Source organism: Salvelinus fontinalis, chromosome 4 (assembly GCF_029448725.1).
Source record: "Salvelinus fontinalis isolate EN_2023a chromosome 4, ASM2944872v1, whole genome shotgun sequence".
NCBI classification, from domain to species: Eukaryota; Metazoa; Chordata; class Actinopteri; order Salmoniformes; family Salmonidae; genus Salvelinus; species Salvelinus fontinalis.
Genome location: NC_074668.1, coordinates 46,462,931 through 46,480,664, shown reverse-complemented (window position 1 = coordinate 46,480,664; position 17,734 = coordinate 46,462,931). Strand labels below are relative to the sequence as shown.

The 17,734-nt window shown below is 41.2% G+C and overlaps 1 protein-coding gene across 5 annotated transcripts in view; it reads left to right on the top strand.

Annotated features, from left to right (window-relative positions):
- Positions 1-1,927: 1,927 nt before the first annotated feature.
- nf2a (NF2, moesin-ezrin-radixin like (MERLIN) tumor suppressor a) overlaps positions 1,928-17,734 on the top strand; it is a 64,250-nt gene continuing 48,443 nt past the window's right edge. For 3 of the 5 annotated variants that reach the window (XM_055920346.1, XM_055920349.1, XM_055920350.1), the window contains exons 1-4: positions 2,014-2,938; positions 4,739-4,864; positions 5,070-5,192; positions 11,355-11,438. In XM_055920346.1, the coding sequence (XP_055776321.1) occupies positions 2,825-2,938; positions 4,739-4,864; positions 5,070-5,192; positions 11,355-11,438 (447 nt within the window). In that variant the 5' untranslated portion in view covers positions 2,014-2,824. Of the gene's footprint in view, positions 1,990-2,013; positions 2,939-3,494; positions 3,594-4,738; positions 4,865-5,069; positions 5,193-11,354; positions 11,439-17,734 lie in introns of those variants that run through there. The other 2 variants (XM_055920347.1, XM_055920348.1) reach the window with 2 other exon arrangements.

Sequence of the window (17,734 nt, the reverse complement as noted above, 5' to 3'; positions counted from 1 at the left end):
AACAATTCGGTGGTGGAAGTAGCAACACTTCAGGCGGAGGAGTAAGTTTCACACACCCCATGTGCTCATGTGCTACATTAACAAGACAGAAAAATTGTCCAATTCACGCACTTACAGTGTTTTCATAAAGTATTCATACCACTTGACATATTTCGTATTTTGTTGTGTTACTGCCTGAAATTCAAAATGTATTAAATCTATTTTTTTCTCATCCATCGACACACTATACCCCATAATGACAAAGTGAAAACATGTTTTTAGAAATGTTTACAAATTTCTTGAAAATTAAATACAGAATATCTAATTTACATAAGTATTCACACCCCTGAGAATCACCTTTGTAGCGATTACAGCTTTGAGTCTTTCTGGATAAGGCTCTAAGATTGCACACCTGGATTGTACAATATTTGCCCATTATTCCTTTCAAAATTCTTCAAGCTCTGTCAAATTGGTTGTTGATCATTGCTAGACAACCATTTTCAAGGATTGCCATAGATTTTCAAGCAGATTTACGTTAAGACTGTAACTTGGCCACCCAGGAACATTCACTGTCTTCTTGGTAATCAACTCCAGTGTAGATTTGGCCTGTTGAAAGGTGAATTAATCTCCGAGTGTCTGTTGGAAAGCAGATTGAACCAGCTTTTCCTCTATGAGTTTGCCTGGGCTCCATTCTGTTTATTTCTTATTTTGAAAAACTCCCCAGCCACTACTATGCTTGAAAATATGAAGAGTGGTACTCAGTAATGTATTGTATTGGATTTGCCCCAAACATAACACTTTGTTTTCAGGACAAAAAGTTAATTGCTTTGCCAAATGTTTTGCAGTATTACTTTAGTGCCTTGTTGCAAACAGGATACATGTTTTTGAATATTTTATTCTGTACAAACTTCCTTCTTTTCACTCTGTCAATTTGGTTAGTATTGTGGAGTAACTGCGATGATGTTGATCTATCCTCAGATTTCTCCTATCACAGCCTTTAAACTCTGTAACTGTTTTAAAGTCACAATTGTCCTCATGGTGAAATCCCTGAGTGGTTTCCTTCCTCACTCAGTTGCCGGAGAGGAAGGAAACCACTCAGGGATTTCACCATGAGGACAATTGTGACTTTAAAACAGTTACAGAGTCTTTGTATTGATAGACCATCCAAAGTGTCTTTACCAATCTACCAATAGGTGCGCATTGGTCTTTGTGGTTGAATATATGTTTGAAATGTAATGCTCGATTGAGGGACTTTATAGATAATTGAATGTATGGGGTACAGAGATGAGGTAGTCATTCAAAAATCATGTTACACTATTATTGCACACAGTGAGTCCATGCAACTTATTATGTGAGTTGTTGAGCACATTATTACTTGTGAAGAGTCTGAAGCTTTCAGCATCGGTAATCCTCATCACTTTCCAGATACAATTACCAGGAAACACACACACACACACAAAGACAGGAAGAGTAAGCAGAGGAAAGATAGGAAGAGTAAGCAGAGGCTTGAAAATGAACGATCATTCCCTGTGAGAGCAGACAGGCTGATTGGGAGAAACATTGTCATGTACATAAACATTTATGTTTTCGCTTTTATTAACTCATTTATTCAGCATATTCATTGGCATAACATAACGTTGCATATAGAAATTCTATTTTTAAGACAGATACATCTCCACTTAATGTAGAATTGGGTACAGTGTACTGTACATTCAACATTTTGGGTTAAGTGCTTTTGTCTTTACCGTTGTACTTACACTTAAGTTACTACTAATAAAAATGTTTTGCAAACTGACTGAAGTGAACCCATGACTCTGTTACTGCCCATATATTGCCCACTGTTGGCCACTCAAAATACCAGTGTGATCAATGTCATTCTCATCTGTTGGTATTTTCTGACCAAAGGATGGCGCTGGATGCACAAGTTACAACCCAAAGAAGAATATTCACATTCGAGTAAAGATGGTGGGTAAATGAAGATTGGTCACTCAGGTCATTAGGAAAAAAATAGTAAGTTCCGGTCTACTTAACTGGGTGTATCTCCCGTAGACACCAACAGCAGCTGGGTCTGGTCTACTTAGTTCCTTGACTTACATTGACCCCCCCTAAAAAACTATTGCGAGTGGGGTGTCTCGCTTCCTCTTCTATCTCTGATTTCAGCTAGATGTGTTAGGACCGCCCTCTCAATGAATGAGGAAGTTAGTTAGCTGCTAGCATAGTATGCTAATGGGGTTCTGATTATTTTTGTTATTGTAATTAAAAGGTTTCAGAAGACATATATCACCTTTCCATTAGTACGAGGATACTTTACTTTTGGACGGAATTACTGTTTCAACGGGGAACCCGTTTTCCGAGTATGAAACAACCGAATTTATGAGTTAGCGCGTGCGTATGTTTACAAAACAGGTGAAACTCCCCATCCGAAAGTTAGCTAGCCAATCTAGCTAGCTATATCAAGCCAATTAGCTATCCAAATAGCACAACTGGAAGTAAAATGTGTTGGATAATGCCATAGTAAATATATTTTACCAATTTAGATTTACAAATCTGGGTACAGTAAATTGCTGAAGTTGTAGATGTATAGCTAAAAAGCTAAATTAGCTAAGTTAGCCTGCGAATGTTTTGGCGCAACCCTAAGGTTCCCCACGCGCAGAACTGTGATTACACTGAAGAAGATAAAGTATGTCAATTATATAAATAGTCTCTAAAATACTACGAATGGGAAAGCACATGATATTCTTGTTATGACGCCATTGTGTGCACCTGTTGGCGTTGTCACATTATACCTATACACTAGCTATAACTAACGTTATAGTCTAGCTAAACAAATTGAGGGTTTGTCAACATGGCAAGTGCCTTAGCAGCTAAAATGGGACTCATGTCATTGAGAAGAAAACAAGCCAAGAACTTCAATGTCAGGATCACCACAATGGATGCAGACATGGAATTCAGTTGTGAGGTGTGTGCTCCCTTTCTGTATGTGTCAATGTGTAGCTTGTAGCCTAGTTGCTACGAACATGAATAATGTCATTGTCCAGCTCTTGCTTGGGGGCTCCCAAGTGGAGCAGTGGTCTAAGGCACTGCGTCTCAGTGTTTGAGGCATCACTACAGACACCCTGGTTCGAATCAAGGCTGTATCACAACCGGCCGTGATTGGGAGTCCTTATAGGGCAGTGCACCATTGGCCCAGTGTCGTCTGGGTTTGGCCTGTGTAGGCCGTCATTGTAAATAGGAATTTGTTCCTAACTGACTCACCTAGTTAAATAAAGGTTAAATACATGTTTTTCCCTTCTATTCACTCAACAGCATGACACCTATGACATCACCCTGACCTTCTTGGCTATCCCTCAGACTGTGTCCCAATGGCACTCTATTCTCAGTGCATTCTTTTTGATCAAATGGGTCCTGATCAAAAGTAGCACACTACACAAGAAATAGGGTGCCATTTGGGACACAGACAGAATCTACAGGTTTAATCTGTTTCTTATTCAAACACAGCTGACACTTCTGTTTTACTTTGACCCTATAGGCTACAGCATTGTTTCTCAATTCTGGACAAGCGCACCTGATTCAACTTGTAAACTAATAATCAAGCCCTCATTGAGTTGAATCAGGTGAGTTTGTCTTGGGCTACAACAAAAATGTGTGCTGTTGTGGGTACTCGAGGACTGGAGTTGGGAAACACTGGGCTACAGTAACTACATCATTTGAAACTACCTGTGTAATAGTAATAACTTAGTAATGCAAGAATCATTCACAGTGTAAAATCTGTAAGATATTTTCTTCAAATTAGGCTCAAGAGGAAACAACAGTATGCAGATAGATTACCTCTGTGTTGCTCTTTTTAAGATCACTTCAATACAATTCATTAACCAAAAGAGGGTAATGAAATGTAGATGTTGTTCTCGAATCCAACCAAAGAAGAAATTATAGGCTTTAGGATAATACCTATGCAGATGTATAGAATAGGCCTAGATTACTTTTAGTCCTTTGCCTTTCAGCCACTGTAGTGCAATTGACTAACATAACAGTCAATTTAACATTGCCTTGGGCCTTAGTCTATGTAAAGAATGCATCATAATAATAACTTGGAAAGGCCATCAGTACTTAACAAGTGAGGGAACCTGAACGCTACCACTGTTGGAAATTGGAAATAACACAGACCTGCAGAACATCAATTGCAGGTTTGCTCAGATTACTGTCTGTGCCTGGATGATAATTTTATAAATTATATGCTTGATAAATAGTAATTATTGAGTGTTTGCATTTTTAGGTGCAGAGTCTTTGAAGTACATTATTAAATTGACCTTGACTGTATTTCAGTTGTCCTTCATTTCTTTCTCATATTGAGCTGATATCCTAGGCACTTTTCTTTCTCTCTTGCTCAGCCTGAATTGGCGTACTGTTAAAGTTCTATTGGTGAATTTTAAAGTTAAACAATCTGAGATTAAAGCTTTTTAATTGAGAATGAATGTGTATCTGATATGCCTCTCTGAGCTTTGAGCTGAATGGTTATAGAAATACTTTTAGCCGCTCCCTGCTTATGAAAGATGGACTGTCTATGTTCAGCCTGAGCAAAGGCATTTGTCGCCTCTCATGACTCTCATCATGGCTAGTATGACTTATCTTACCCTCTGCTTTATTTCATACTGCCCTCTGCAGATGCTATTTGCTCTGTCAATCATTCACTCCACCCACATCATGAGACTATTCCCATATTAATCCTAATATCAATTCATGCTGCTATCCTGTTTTTCAGGTCAAATGGAAGGGAAAAGATCTTTTTGATCTGGTGTGCCGGGCTCTGGGACTGAGAGAGACGTGGTTCTTCGGGTTCCAGTATGATGTCAAAGACACTGTAGCCTGGATCAAGATGGACAAGAAGGTAAATCTCAGCAACAGACAGACTTGCTGAAGTAGATTGATGTGCTGGTTGGTACTCAGTGTCCCTTACATTGTTTGTGAACACTGTGAGTTGAATCGAGATGTAGTCTTCTCCACCAGCCATACATCGTCTAGGGATGTCAGGAGCCTGGCAAGAAACTGTCTGACTAATTGAGTTGTCCATGTTGTTTTGGTTTCTGTTGCAGGTTTTGGACCACGATGTGTCCAAGGAGGAACCAATCACCCTTAATTTCCTGGCCAAGTTTTACCCTGAGAACGCAGAGGAGGAGTTGGTTCAGGACATCACTCAGCATCTCTTCTTCCTACAGGTGACTATGCATGGCACGCTCATTCTTTCTCATCAACTCAATCCATATGTTTCACTGTAAAAACTCTAGGCTATTTTTTAAATGGGAGTTGGCCACCAAGAAAGTAGCTCTTGTCAGTGTAATTTTCACTGATCTTATCACTAATCGTTTTGGAGATACATTATGAAAGCCTCTCATTTTCAAAACTTTTCATCTAGGATCTTTGAACAAGCATGCATTTTTCCCTTTTGGACCGCCTCTAAAGAAAATCTGGTTTGCATTGTCAATTGATATTTATCAAGACACTGCTATAAGTGCACTAAATAAGGAATAGGGTGCCATTTGGGGCAAACACTTCTTCTTCCAAGTCCTGCATGTACACTTCAAATCCAACTGACATGCCTCTCAGAACATGCTGAACATGCGGATGGATTACAGGTGGATTTATGTGTTGGCAATCTTTCCAGTGGCTTGCCTCACCGCACTAGCAGCTTTTAAGAATGTTTTAAATTGTTTTTCATCATCTAAGAAATACCTAGGTGAATTTTGGTCAGTTAACTTATAGAAAGCTCTCAAATGTTTCTGTGAGAATCATACAGTTATATTACAGATCTTGAAACACTATGCACAGACATTTATCTCTTTAGGCACTTAGTACATCAATGTAATAATACTCCACCTGTGCGCTCATGTACTTACTTGACCAGTGATCCCATTGAAATGGGCAATATAATACACCTGCAGCTACATTACTGTTCTCTGAAGTTATATCACAGGTCTCTTCAGGCAGACTGCCAATAGAGGGCAAACTTTCACATCTAGTTCCTTTGACTGCTATGGTTAGTGAGCACCAGAGCCAAAGCCCTCTCAGTCCAGAGCACTCTCAGTAATACACTTTCCCATTGTCCCTCTCTGATTGTATTCAGCCATGTGGAATCAATGTACTGCATTTTAACAGTGCCCTTTCTCCCCTGCCCTAATACTTTGAAGGGAATTCCTTCCCAGTACTGACACACTGGCACGCTATTCCCTATGTAGTGCACTACTTTTGACCAGAGTATTATGGGCCCTGTCAAAAGTAGTGCACTACATAGGGAATAGGATGCCATTTGGGACATGGCCCCAATTCCATTATCCCTTCACGCGAGATGAGATTTGTTACAATGGTCTCCCTGCTATCCAATTCAACTAATCGCATTTATCAATTACCAATTCGGTTTTAAAGGCCCAGTGCAGTCAAAAACATAGGTTTTCCTGTGTTTTATATATATATATCACTATGTGTTTTGAATTATACTGGTGAAATTGTGAAAATGATGATAATGCCCTGTTTGAAAAGTTTAGCATGTTTTGGTGGGATGGAGTTTTGGTCGCCCCACCGAACCTTGGTGGAGCACATGGGAGAAATGAGAGATCGGTTGGCAACCCTGTGGCCCCTGGTATGGGAACACATGCTGGAGGCCCAAGCGAGGGTGTACAACAGAGGGGCACAGCGAAGGGACTTTCAGCCAGGAGACAAAGTGTTGGTGTTGGTCCCCACCTCAGAATATACGTTTTTGGCCTGTTGGAATGGGCCATACGAAGTCATTGAGAAGGTGGGTGAAGTCAACTATAGGGTCAGGACAGCTGGGACGTAGGCATCTGACCCAGATTTACCATGTGAACCTGCTAAAGAAATGAAATGCACGTGATTTACTCTACTCTATTTCCCCGAAGAAGGCTACCACAGAGACCGAGCCGGCAGAGGTGACAATGGAGGAGCAGCTGAGTCAAGTCAAGAAGCAGGAGCTGAGGGAGTTGGTCGGCCGAAAACAGGATGTGTTCTCCAGTGAACCAGGACATACCGATCTGGCACAGCATCATCACCGAACCCAGGAAAAAGGTGAAGTTGAGACCCTACTGCATACCGGAAGCAAGGAGAGAGGCTGTCAGGACCGAGGTAAAAACGATGTTGGAAGCTGATATAATCGAGAGTCGAATAGTGGGTGGTCCAGCCCGATAGTGTTGGTGCCGAAACCAGACGGCACCATTCGATTCTGTAATGATTTTAGAAAAGTAAATGAAATCTCAAAGTTCGACGCCTACCCCATGCCTCGAATTGATGAATTAATCGAACGGCTAGGGACAGCCCGATTTATCAGCACGCTCAACCTGACAAACGATTATTGGCAAATGCCCTTAGCTCCCGAGGCACGGAAGAAAACTGCTTTCGCCACCCCGGACGGATGTTCCAATATAAGAAGCTGCCCTTTGGTGCATGGGGCCCCGGCCACCTTCCAGAGGTTGATGGACCGGGTTCTCCGATCCCATTGGAAGTATGCGGCGGCATACATCAATGATATTGTGATCCATGGGAGTGAGTGGGAGACCCATCTAAACCAGGTGAGCGCGGTAGTGCAGGCCTTACGGAAGGCGGGGCTAACAGCAAACCCAAAGAAATGTCAGCTCGGCCTGCGGGAGGCTGAGGACCTGGAGTACACGATCGGGAGGGAATGTGTCAAACCCCAGGTGAAGAAAGTGGAGGCGATTCAGGACTGGCCCCGCCCCCTCACCAAGAAGCAGGTATGCACGTTTGTGGGGTTGACTAGTTACTACCGGAGATTTATTCCCCACTTTGCCTCCCTAGCCAGCCTGACCTATCTGACTAGGAGCTGTCTGCCCGCCCAGGTGAAGTGGACCGAGGAGACAGAGAAAGCCTTCCAGAACCTAAAGGGAGCACTGTGTTCTGAACCCGTGCTGGTGACACCGGACTTCTCCAAACCATTGGTGGTTCAGACCGATGCATCCGAAACGGGTGGGTGCCATCCTATCACAGCTCCAAGAAGGTGAGGAACACCCAGTCATGTACATTAGCCGGAAGCTGTTGCCACGGGAACAAAGATATTCCACAGTGGAGAAAGAAAGTCTAGCGATCAAGTAGGCGCTAGAAACGCTGAAGTATTACTTATTGGGACGGCACTTCACCCTCGTAACGAACCATGGTTTGGATGTCACGGAATAAGGACAGTAATGCCCGGGTCACCCGCTGGTTCCTATCCTTACAGCCCTTTGCTTTCTCTGTCGTCCACAGATCAGGTGCAGCCCATGGAAATGCCGATGCCCTCTTCAGGAGGGATGCTCTAGGGAGCTGGACCGCCCCTCCCTCCCGGTCTGAGCTGAGGGGGGAGGGATGTGTGGCAGACAGCAGGGATAGGTGAGGGGAGAGGTAATTGAGGGGCGATATCTTGCAGGTCGCTGGCTCCACCCCTGAGCCTTATATGGACTTTTTGCCCCAACGAGGCGAGGCTGTAGATCGTTAAGCCAGGGAGTGCTTGTGGATAAAGGAGGAAGCAGCCTGCGCAAATGGGCGGAGTAGGAGAGAGCCAAGTGCGTTATGAAGAGTGAGAGAACTATATCTGTGTGATTACCTGTTGTGACCTGGACTGTCGGCCCAACCCCTTTGTGTACCGGACCGGATTGGCTGAGGACCCGAGTGTGAGGATTACCCCTGGAAAACGGAACGGACACAAAGAACGGCTTGTGGACTGTGAGGTGATTGGTGAATTCCCCCCTCTTCCCTGTGTACCAATATCCATAATAAACTCCCCATTTGCCTTCTATTTGTGCTACTGGTGCATGTTTTGTTATTGAACTTGGTGGCGTGGAAACCCCACACCCTTGAGCGTGCTACAATATTTATAAAAGTCACCTTGTCAGAAACAGAACTTCACGACAGGGTAAGCTAGACCCTATGTGTGTTTGTAAAATCACCTATGGGAAAAATGAAAGGTGGAAAACGATTGGAACCATTTTCCTGTTTGACCGCTAGGTTTTATGGGTTTTATGACACCTCCGCTGTGGGGCTCTATTAGGCCAATATTACCAGAATGCTAATAAAATATATTGTTGACGGTATTGAAATACTATCCCGTGGCTTTTTCCAAATACCCCGGTATATATGGTATACTGCCCAAGCCGATTTGAAATCAAATAACAAATTCGACAGATCAATGTGATATTTGGAATTGAATGAAAGCTTCTAAATTGCTTTCAACACCTCATGCGCATTGAATAGCGGTGGGGCAATGTAGCGATAGCAGCCTATATGAAGAGTTGGGGGCGTGGCTTATTAGGAGCGTGGCTTTCAGTTTGTTTGTTTTGGCCACCCGTGAGAGTGAATGTCATTCTAGTTATAGTGGTCTATTGTATTCCTTAATGTACGGGATAAACGCAGACCTTCTACATTACCTTGGAAATAATGGATGATGATTTCTAAGTTAATGTACAGAATGGAGGTGTTTATCCTGCTTATACCACAGTTGCCAAAGAAAACAATATGAAAGCACACATTTACAGGTAGAAATACTTTCCCCCCCGTTGATATTACAATTTTTACAAGCAAATAAGTACTTTTTCATCTTTTGGTTGCTGGAGATGCGACCCAGTCCTTAATTCAAATAGATTGATATTTACAGACCCACTCGTTCGTTATATGCTTTTAATGTCCATTCTAGAATGGCCTTCTAGCCAATTAGAAATTAGTATTCAATAATGCTATGGTATAGTCAAACGTAAACTTGTTCACTGCCAGTATCTGTAGTGTTACAAAAGAGCCTGATAAGCTTCCTATTTTAAAGTAGCCAATCCTTGGTTATAATATTGTGGCTTCTACATGCGAAAGTCTTGTGTAAAGGAAATATTTTGAAACATTATCTCAAGTTATTGAATCAATTAAATGTATTGGTTAACAGTATTGATTTGCTTATAACACGATTGAATACTGTATATTTACATAAGTATTTCTAAATTAAAAAGTGAGTTGGGTTGTACAGTGCATTCGGAAAGTATTCAGACCCCTTCACCTTTTCCACATTTTACATTGTTATGTTTACAGCCTTATTCTAAAATGGATTTAATGAAACATTTTCCTCATCAATCTACACACAATACCTCAAAATGACAAAGTGAAAACAGGTTTTTAGAAATGTTTGCAAATGTATGAAAAATTTAAAACTGAAATAACTTATTTACATAAGTATCCAGAACCTTTGCTATGAGACTCGAAATTGAGCTCAGGTGCATCCTGTTTCCATTGATCATCCTTGATTGGAGTCCCACCTGTGGTAAATTCAATTGATTGGACATGATTTGGAAAGGCACACACCCGTCTATATAAGGTCCCACAGTTGACAGTGGATGTCAGAGCAAAAACCAAGCCATGAGGTCAAAGGAATTGTCCCTAGAGCTCCTAGACAGGATTGTGTCGCGGCACAGATCTGGGGAAGGCTATCAAAAAATATTCTGCATTATTGAAGGTCCCCAAGAACACATTGGCCTCCATCATTCTTAAATGGAAGAAGTTTGGAACCATGGACGAATCTTCCAGAAGGACAACCATCTCTGCAGCACTCCACCAATTAGGCCTTTATGGTAGAGCAGCCAGACGTCTGAATGAAACCTGGTACGATCCCTACGGTGAAGCATGGTGGTGGCAGCATCATGCTGTGGGGAGGTTTTTCAGCGGCATGGAATGGGAGACTATTCAGGATTGAGGGAAAGAGGAACGAAGCAAAGTACAAAGAGATCCTTGATGAAAACCTGCCCCAGAGCGCTCAGGACCTCAGACTGGGGCAACGGTTCACCTTCCAACAGGACAACAAACATAAGTACACTGCCAAGACAACGCAGGAGTGGCTTCGAGACAAGTCTCTGAATATCCTTGAGTGGCCCAGCCAGAGCACGGACTTAAATCCGATCTAACATCTCTGGAGAGACTTGAAAATAGCTGTGCAGCGACGCTCCCATCCAACCTGACCGAGCTTGAGTGGATCTGCAGAGAATAATGGGAGAAACTCCCAAAATACAGGTGTGCCATGCTTGTAGCGTCATACCCAAGACGACACGAGGCTGTCATTGCTGCCAAAAGTGTTTCAACAAAGTACTGAGTTAAAGGGTCTGAATACTTATATAAATGTGATATTTCATAAAAGTGATTTATTTTTTTATACATTTGCAAAAATGTCTATAAACCTGTTTTTGCTTTGTCATTATGGGGTATTGTGTGTAGTATATTGAGGAAATGTAATGTTTTTCAATTTCAACTAATTTACTGGTAATTAGTTGAAGCAATAATTTTTTGGGTTGATCCGAAGAGTAACTTTTTTTTACACTGTAGGTCAGATTTTGTCACTTGTTTCTATTCAGGTGAAGAATAAGATCCTGGAAGAGGAGATCTACTGCCCTCCTGAAGCCTCGGTGCTGCTGGCCTCCTATGCCGTCCAGGCCAAGGTCTGTATCACTAACTCTGTTTTCTCCTCTTACAATCAATAAACCTGTCTGTCCACAAGTCCATTCCATACACTCGTCTGTTCGTCAGTCTATCCATCCATATATCCATCTATAATTAATTGAAAGCCCTGATGAACAATACAGTGCCAAGCTCAATGACCCTCCTGACAGCAAGCCTTGGGAGTCATTTGCAAAGAAAGACTCTCCAAATGAACTTCCCCACACCATTCTGCTGAAGGTTTGCATCACTCCAAACCTGTCTGTTTCTAGATTACCCCAAAAGGGATTCTCTGTAACAACAAGTTGCAGGTCTTGACAGAGGTCCTCCAGAGAAACCACTGATTCATCTCAAAGGACTTGTTGCCTGAGTACCCACGTCTCACCACCTAATGCCAATTTAGAAGCCTGGGGGTGAAAGAGGACGACCGTTGACCAAGCCTGTGTCCAAAATTGCACCAGATTCCCTTTATAGTGCAGTACTTTTGACCATGTCTCTGGTCAAAAGTAGTACACTATATATGGAATAGGGTGCCATTTGGAACACATCCCATCTCTTATCCACAAATCACATCAGGCCAGCTCTCCTTTCCTGTCAGATCATTTGAACTGGACATGGCAGAAACGGTAACATGCTCTGTGTATCAGCAGTCCACGTTGATTGTCTTTTAGTTTATCTGCTTAACTTTCTTGACTTCACATGTGTTGTGTGACACAAATTCACATTTTAGAGTGGCCTTGTATTGTCCCCAGCACAAGGTGCAATGTTTAATGATATGCCATGTAGGTCAAGATACCACTGAATGAAAAATACATGGGTTGTGGTACAGGTAAAGCTGACTAGCGCTAGCTAACGCTACCTAGCAAAAAACAAACATTGTTCAGGGATGCAAACTAGTCACCTTTCGTTTGAATCCAAAATAGTTGACCAACGTGATTTGTTTAGCTCCGATGAGAATTTTTTTTGGGGGGGGTTAGATCACTACTGGCTGTAAGCGAACGAGTGATGCGCAATACTGGCTGTATCCAGGGCTCAGCCAATCGTTTATTTAACATAATTCTGAGAAGCAGGCAACTGAGAATGAAGAGCCAACAAATTTACTAGTTGCAGCATCAGCGTGTGCTCTGTAAAGTCAGCCGGCTGCGACAGAGCTTGGGCACGAACCCAGAGACTCTGGTGGCGCAGCTAGCGCTGCGATGCAGTGCCCTAGACCACTGCGCCACCCGGCAGGCCCCATTTCTTGTTTTTAAAAGATGAGAGAAGTGCTACACCTGGTGGAGAGATTGTAAGACATAAATAGTTGCTTTATGCGTGCTGTACGTTACGACATGACACGTCAAGATGTAACGGAGGGTCAGTTTTTTTCAACTTTTCTCCAATACTATTACCATGTCGATCAACTCTTGAATAGAAACCTAGTTCACACCCCCGATTTTGAAGTCAACACAGTCCCATTAGTTTTCTTTGTAGCCTCGTTTGAATGTCGCGGTTACGCACGTTTGTACGGAATGGGGTGAGTTTACGTTACTTGACTCAAACAAGGTTCATAATGTTCACTGACTACCCTTCTATATTGCACATCCTTTAGGTAGTCCATTTTCATCTCATTTCTTTACAAACATTTTGCAAAATGTACAATTTCAATAGCTCCTTGGTCATGAGACCTAATTACTTCAAACAAGGTTCAGAATGTACACTGACTACCCTTCTATATTGCACACCCTTTAGTTTGTCAATTTTCGTTTCACTTGATTTTACATAGATTTTTCAGAATTTTAAACTTCAATAGCTCCTTGGTCATGTGACTTACTGGACTCAAACGAACTTCAGAATGCCCACGGACTAGCCTTATATATTGCACACTCTTGTTTGTGTACTGTAAAATCACGCAGTGTAATGTACATTTTTCATTGTTTTAAATTTGAATAGCTCCTTGGTCATGTCAATTACACACCTAAGAAGCGTGCAGTGGATGTACACCCATATTGCATAACCTTTAGTCATGTATCTTCTATATTGTTGTACATTAATATTAGTTTGACAATTAGGGAGTTCAGTACCGTGTTAACCGTTTTCTTTAATATTTATCTATAATAATTAGTAGTTCTAAGTACTTATTTTGCCACAGTACATAACAGCGGTACACAATAGGAGAGAGACAGATATCTCCTTTCATCGTTAATATCAATCATAAGGGGCAAAGTACGAGAGTCATGTTATTAATTGTCCAAAGGAGGGATGGAGAGTGAGCTAGTGAGGTAGGCTGCAGTGGGTTTGCTGGTCAATACATATACTGAACATGTAACACAGTAATGGTGGCTAGAAAATCAATTAATCATTTAATATTTTCCAACATGTCAGACACTTTACTTCAAATAAGTACAAAACATTTCAGTGTTAACTTTCTCTTTATCCCTGGTTGATGTACATTTCAGAGCCTCTTCAGTGTGGATAGGGTATAGCATACATTTTTACAGCACTTCCAGTTTGTGTTCTTCACTCTGAACTCTTGTCTTCATTCCTAGGCACAGCACATGGAACCACCGTTGGCATGCAAAACATTCAATCTAAAACAAAACAAAGAGTAAAACGTTATAAATAATATCAATTCAGTATGGCGAATTAGCCATCCATTGTGTTATATCATAAAATGTCTTATATGCCGTCACTGTTGTCAAAAGATTATAAACATGTTAAATAAAGTTACTAAATCAGTCAGTCCTTGGGCCACATCCAGGTTCTTTCAGTGGCACACAAGAAGCAGCTGTTGGCTTTGTTGAACTCTGAAATCATAGGCATGAACTGAACATATGGTTGTCCCACACAACTACATAAAAATGAATAATTTACTTTGAATTAAATGTCATTACATACCAGACATTTTTAGTATATCCTCAGCCATTTCTTTTCGCAGTTGCTCCATGTGTTTTTGTGAAGGTTCTATATCAATTTGGGAGGGGATGTTGGGGAAGTTCTGTGCAACTTCCTTTGCCATCTATACCAAAAAATAGTTTTTGACCTAATTGTCACATCACAGCTAACCATTCATTATTGAAAATATAACTCAAACCTGCATGACAAAGACCCCACAGCTGAGTTATTTCCCTTCCTTTCCACTTTATGTCCACCCAGTCGTCTTTTCCATGGCAGGATCTTCTCATTTTGGAAGTATTCTCTTTTTTTATGGAAACATAATGGAGTTCTGATTAGTTATATGCAAATGAATACACAGGCCAAAACACTATGCTGATTTCCTTATCACTATAATCTATTGGAGGTAATTTCCTTTATGCCCCATTCTACACACAGCCTAAATTATAGGTACTGAACCATTTCAGGAGAATAATAAAAGTAGCATATAGCATCCAACCCTATTCAGCTATGATTTTCCCACTCAGAATCCAGAATGGATATGACAATGGGGCCAGCACAGGATGTAATACACCCTTACTACAATCCACTTTCTGATCTTCTTGACTTATCTGGTAAACTGCTACTGTATTTAAAGAAAAGAGCCCCAATTAGGGGATAGTGTACTCCAGTACTAAAAGGTCCGGTTTAGATGAAAAACTGTTCATAGGGGCATGAGAGACTAGTCAGTGGTAGAATTGGCACTTTATTGGCCCAAACACCCACAAGGTTGAGGTTACTCATGGACAGTAATTAGTATAATTTTTTTGTTGCATTGATGCATTGTGTCTTCTAACTGTCCAAGAATAGGATCCAAAGTGGTGACATGACCAAGGAGCTATTGAAATTTGAATGTTTACAAATTTAATGTAAAAACGTGTGAGATGAAAATGGACAAACTGAAGGGTGTGCAATGTGTAGGCCCACTGAGTGTACATTCTGAACCTTGTTTGAAGTCACTAGGTCACATGACCAAGGAGCTATTGAAATAAATACATTTAAATAAATAATTTAAAATAGTGCGAGATGTAATTTGACAAAAAAAAAAGTGTGTGCAATGTGTGTCTATGCCATCGGGTTAGCTACAACCAGTTTTGAACGTTTTAGGAGTAATGGTTAAAGAGCTATTGAAATTTGAAAAATGTGATTTGTCACTATGTTGACGGTCCCTAACTGCTGTTGGTGGACGTAAGGAAAACTACAGGCGAATATTCGTTGAATATCCAACCTGAAACTTTCGTTACCTCGGTGTATACCTCGGTGTAGACTCCTTGCCGTTCCTCAAGTTATAACGTGTTAGTTGCTTACTGGACCCTGGCAATCTGAAATGTTAATTAGCTAACGAACCAACCACTATCTGTTAACTGATGTTTTCCCTCTACAGCATGTGGTTAATTTTCAGGATGAGATAATTAGGTGAAAATGAGGCGTTGCATGTTAAACAAGTGGATTCAGGGATCAAGTGTAGCTGCCTGGAGCTGGGCCTGGCTTAAGCTAGATGCCACTATAGAGGTGAAAGGAACATCAGACACTTTCCCTCTTTCTCACTTTTGTTGGCACATTGTAGAACCTATGTCCACAGGCAGAAAATGTACAATGTAATAATTTGCAGTGTAGCCCAAAGATATTGTTTTTGTTGTGTTGAACTTGACAGTAACGTGTGTGAGGGGGATTATACGTTTTTTTACTCAGTGAACGTTATGTTTGCACACATGTAGCCTTGTGCACTTGATCAATGTCAACTATAGTGGCCACTATAATAGAGCAAAAATAGAATGCCTGTTTGTTTCATTCTATTTCTACTTTAAGATGTTTTTTTCCCCCAAGTACAATATTTATGTGTGTGGTCACAAGCGTTCTATTATAAAGGCTGTCATGGCTAATTGCAAATTAGTGTTTTTTTTTCTTTCTCAAGACCTAAGTGTCATTTGCAGTAGGTCTAGGCAACAAAGAACATTGGATTGCTTTCTTTACAAATTTTTTTTTAGCTGTGAGTTAGGTTCACATTAACTACTTTTTATTTTACACACAGAGACTGATCATGTAGAACATATTCTTTGTTGTCTAATTAGTTAAAGCATGCATTTCCCCCTAGCAGGGATTTCTTTTTGCATGTTTCAGTGCAAAAAACAAAAAAGTGTCACCTTTTTGGGCCCTCAGCAGTTTGCATCCCTGAAATTGTTTAATATTATAATTATTTACAAATTGATACTTGGAGTTAAAATAATATTGCGATATGAAACTACATCGATTCCCCCCACTCCCCACGTGTGTGTGGAATGGGATGTTCTCTATGAAGAAAATGAAGGCGAAGTGAGTGGGGGAAAGACAAGTGATTCTAACTGGCATGATTTAACCTAGAGGCAGGTTGCGTTAAGGGCAATCGTACAGACTTCGATTTAAGATCTGTAGTCTGATTTCAATGACATCAGATACCACTGAACATCATAAGCAGTGGAAAGCTTAATTGACATGCAAGAGATGGAGAGAGATTGAAGGAGGGAAGACTGAAAAAGGGTTTATAGGAAGCAAAAAGGTTTGTGTATTTGTTGGTGTGTATGTGCATGCACGTGTGTGTATGTGTGTAGGCTAAAGTATCATTCTGCTAGGCAGTGCAGGATAGACTCGTGTTTGGTATTCAGCGGGGCACCTCGCTCCAGAGACATGTTGACAGGGAATTTCAAGCAACGGCTGCTTAAAAAAAATGCAGGAAGTTGCCTGGCCAGGCATTCACTCACTGGCTGTAGGTAGAGCAGGGGTAGCAGAAGAAGAATAGAGGGAGTGGGGTAGCGAGTGGAGAGAGTGTGTGACACACCAGGCAGCCTGCAATGTAACCCCACTGTGTGAATAGAATACAATACACAGAATTGGTCTGAGATACGATTGACCGGTTATTACTAGTCTGCATTGCTGCTCTGGCAGCAGACATCGATGATTTGATAAATTTGCGAATTGTCATATAAAAGGGATTCTTGTCGATTGAATGTCTTGATTAGGTTCATGTAATTCAAGGTTTAGAATTGAAATACAGTAACACACCCTCCATACAACTACAACAACCAACAGTATCCAACACACTTCCAAAACTACTACTGTGTCCTTTTTCTGAATGATGATGAATTTGCCATTAACCATGATTCTCTAGTTACCAGGTAGAAACTCACATTCAGTTCCAACTGATGAAAGCTAAATGGTCAGTAGCTGTTATTTAAATGTAACCTTTATTTAACTAGGCAAGTTAGTTAAGAGCAAATTCTTATTTACAATGATGGCCTACCGGGGAACTGTTCAGGGGCAGAACGATTTTTACCTTGTCAGCTCGGGGATCCTATCCAGCAACCTTTCGGTTACTGGCCCAATGCTCTAACCACTAGGCTACCTGCCGTTA